General features: G+C 37.9%; 1 protein-coding gene across 1 annotated transcript; it reads left to right on the plus strand.

Moving 5' to 3' along the window:
- The first annotated feature begins 505 nt into the window (after positions 1-505).
- On the plus strand, positions 506-985 carry LOC124888909. The gene has a single exon (XM_047400194.1). It carries the CDS (start codon positions 506-508, stop codon positions 983-985), a length of 480 nt encoding a protein of 159 aa, XP_047256150.1.
- Positions 986-2632: the final 1647 nt, after the last annotated feature.

Below are 2632 nucleotides of genomic sequence, written 5' to 3' on the forward strand. Positions count from 1 at the left end.
TTGATTAGAGATATCGTGGCTTTAATGAAAAGTTATGATTAGTTCCAGAGGTTAGGTATAATTTCAAGGCGTCATAAGATGCATTAAACAATATTCTTAAAGTTGAAGTATTCGATATTTTGGGGATAGATTTTATGGGACCATTACCACCATCCAATGGCAATTTGTATATCCTCATGGCAGTTGATTATGTATCCAAGTGGGTAAAAGCTGCAACTTGTCCCACTAATGATGCGAGAGTGGTATTAAAATTTATAAAGAAGCACATATTCTCCTAATTTGACACACCCAGAGCTATAATCAGTGATGGAGGTACGCATTTCATTCACACTTGGTTTTAACTTAATATAGTGTTAGGCACAAGGTGGACATTGCATATCATTCACAAGCGAGTGGAAAAATTGAGGTATCCAACTGGGAGATAAAACAGATATTGAAGAAGACCATTAATGGTTAGTGGAAGGATTGGGTGGAAAAGCTAGGCAATGCATTATGGGCTTATAAGATGCCTATAGGGACCTCTCCCTATCACTTTGTTTATGGGAAAGCTTGCCATTTGCCTGTAGAGCTAGAACATCAAACTTATTGGGTAGTTAAAAAGTTGAATCTTGAGATAAAGGCTACTGGTGAGAAGAGATTATTGCAGCTGGTTGAACTAGATGAGTTTTGTCTACATGGTTCTGAATATGCCAAACTGTACAAGGAAAATACTAAGAGATGGCATGACGGGCATATTCAGGACGGAGTATTTGAACTAGGACAATTTGTTTTGCTATTTAATTCAAGGTTAAAGTTGTTTCCAGGTAAGTTGTGGTCGAAATGGGCTGGGCCTTTTGAGGTGGTGGGAATGATGCCTTACGGTGCAGTTGAATTATGGAATAAACAAAAGACTGGGAAGTTTTTGGTGGATGGACAACGTGTGAAGCATTATTGGGATGATCATGGAGACAAACACAATATGTCCATCACCTTTGCTGAAGAGTAAGACTGAGCTAAGTAGTGCCACATCATAAAATAAGGTGCTACATGGGAGTCAACCTACGAATGTAATGTAATAACATAGCTCCTTTCAGTTTTTAGATGCTAGGAAAGAAAAAGAAAGCAAAAATACAGAAAAATGAGTTGTGCCACAATCGAAGCTAAGGCGCAGAGTGGGAGGCAACCCATTTTTTCTTACGTTGGTTTGTTATTTTTGGTTAGTATGTATGAATGAGAAACACATCAGCATGAGGGTAACCGAGAGGTAAGTAACAAATAAAAATGTTAGGGAAGCATCCAGGTAAGTTACATACTCACTATGGAAAAGTACAAGAGTGAAAAAGAGTAAGGAGGAATGAAATAATTCCCCAAAAGATTAAAATACATGCAAAAAGTATGGCAATCCAGTGAGTACGGGCTATTTACCCATGACTCGTGCTCTGGAGAGATGCATTGGAGCTTGCGGTATGCGCTGTGTAACGGGAATAGAGCCCACGATGCACGCTAATCACCCGACTTGCCCCATTTTTATATTTGATTTCGATACCCGCCTAAACCCCTATAAATACTCCCTTAAGCTCACAAGACCCTTTTATTCTTAACCCTAGCCTAGCCGTCCCTAAATTTCTAATAGCAAAATTTTCTCTCTTTTGAAATGCGTTCTTCTTTGGTGACAAACACACGGCCTTTCCTTCATTTTCTTCACCAATATTAAAGTACTCCTCTCTTTACTTGTTAAGGTGCAATAAATGCTACCATTAGTTTTAATTATTAAAGATTCTATGAGATTTGTGCCTTGGGAATTAGATGTTGCACTTTGTAAATAATTAAAATTTTTAGTTTGTACTCATTCATTGCTGAAAGTACCTTCTAGTTCATAAATTTTTTGTGTCTGATTTCATGTATAGGCGTGTGTATAAAGGTAAAATTTTTCAATAATGTATTGGGGGAGTAGTTTGACCTTGAGTAGTTTGTGCAATGTGTTATGAGAAATCATGCTTCCCTGTGTGCACTTGTATTGCTGTCAGGAAATTATGGATAAATATGGTGACATACTCTTGCAGTATTAGTTATAGACTGTTTCAGTGATGTTGTTTAAAGTGAGAACGACTATATGCAGTTTTTGTTGAAAGGTAGCTGATTTTAATTTGTTGAAATATGGGGAAATTATGCTAATGGAGATTGCTAATTAGGGAAGTATGAGTACCCTTGCATTTATACCCATGCACCGATATTGGTAATTAAGTATGGGGTGGCCTAACCGCCACACACTTTGTGTTTGCTAGCTCAGCATAGATACTCTGTTTGATGAGGTTATGTATGATTTGTTTGAAAAGTACTATGTCGAGTGGCCAACAGAAGGGAAAGGCTATAATGTGATCTTCTGAGATAGCCAGGAAAAGAAATAGACAAAGTGGTAGTACATCTTACCCTCAGCTTATCCTACGTGAGCCACCGAGAATGTATGGTGCTAGAGGAGTCTTGGAGTCTAGCCAAAAGTAGTATGCAACACATGATAAGACTAAGTATATTGCAGACCAGTTCATTTATTGGGATAACTTACTTAAAGAATTTCCCAGCATGGTTCACCGAAATGAGGGGTTATATAGGCAGTTGTTGTTTGACCAGCCTCACAAGTGTAATCTAAGCATAA

Source organism: Capsicum annuum, chromosome 11 (genome assembly GCF_002878395.1).
Source record: "Capsicum annuum cultivar UCD-10X-F1 chromosome 11, UCD10Xv1.1, whole genome shotgun sequence".
Taxonomy (NCBI): domain Eukaryota; kingdom Viridiplantae; phylum Streptophyta; class Magnoliopsida; order Solanales; family Solanaceae; genus Capsicum; species Capsicum annuum.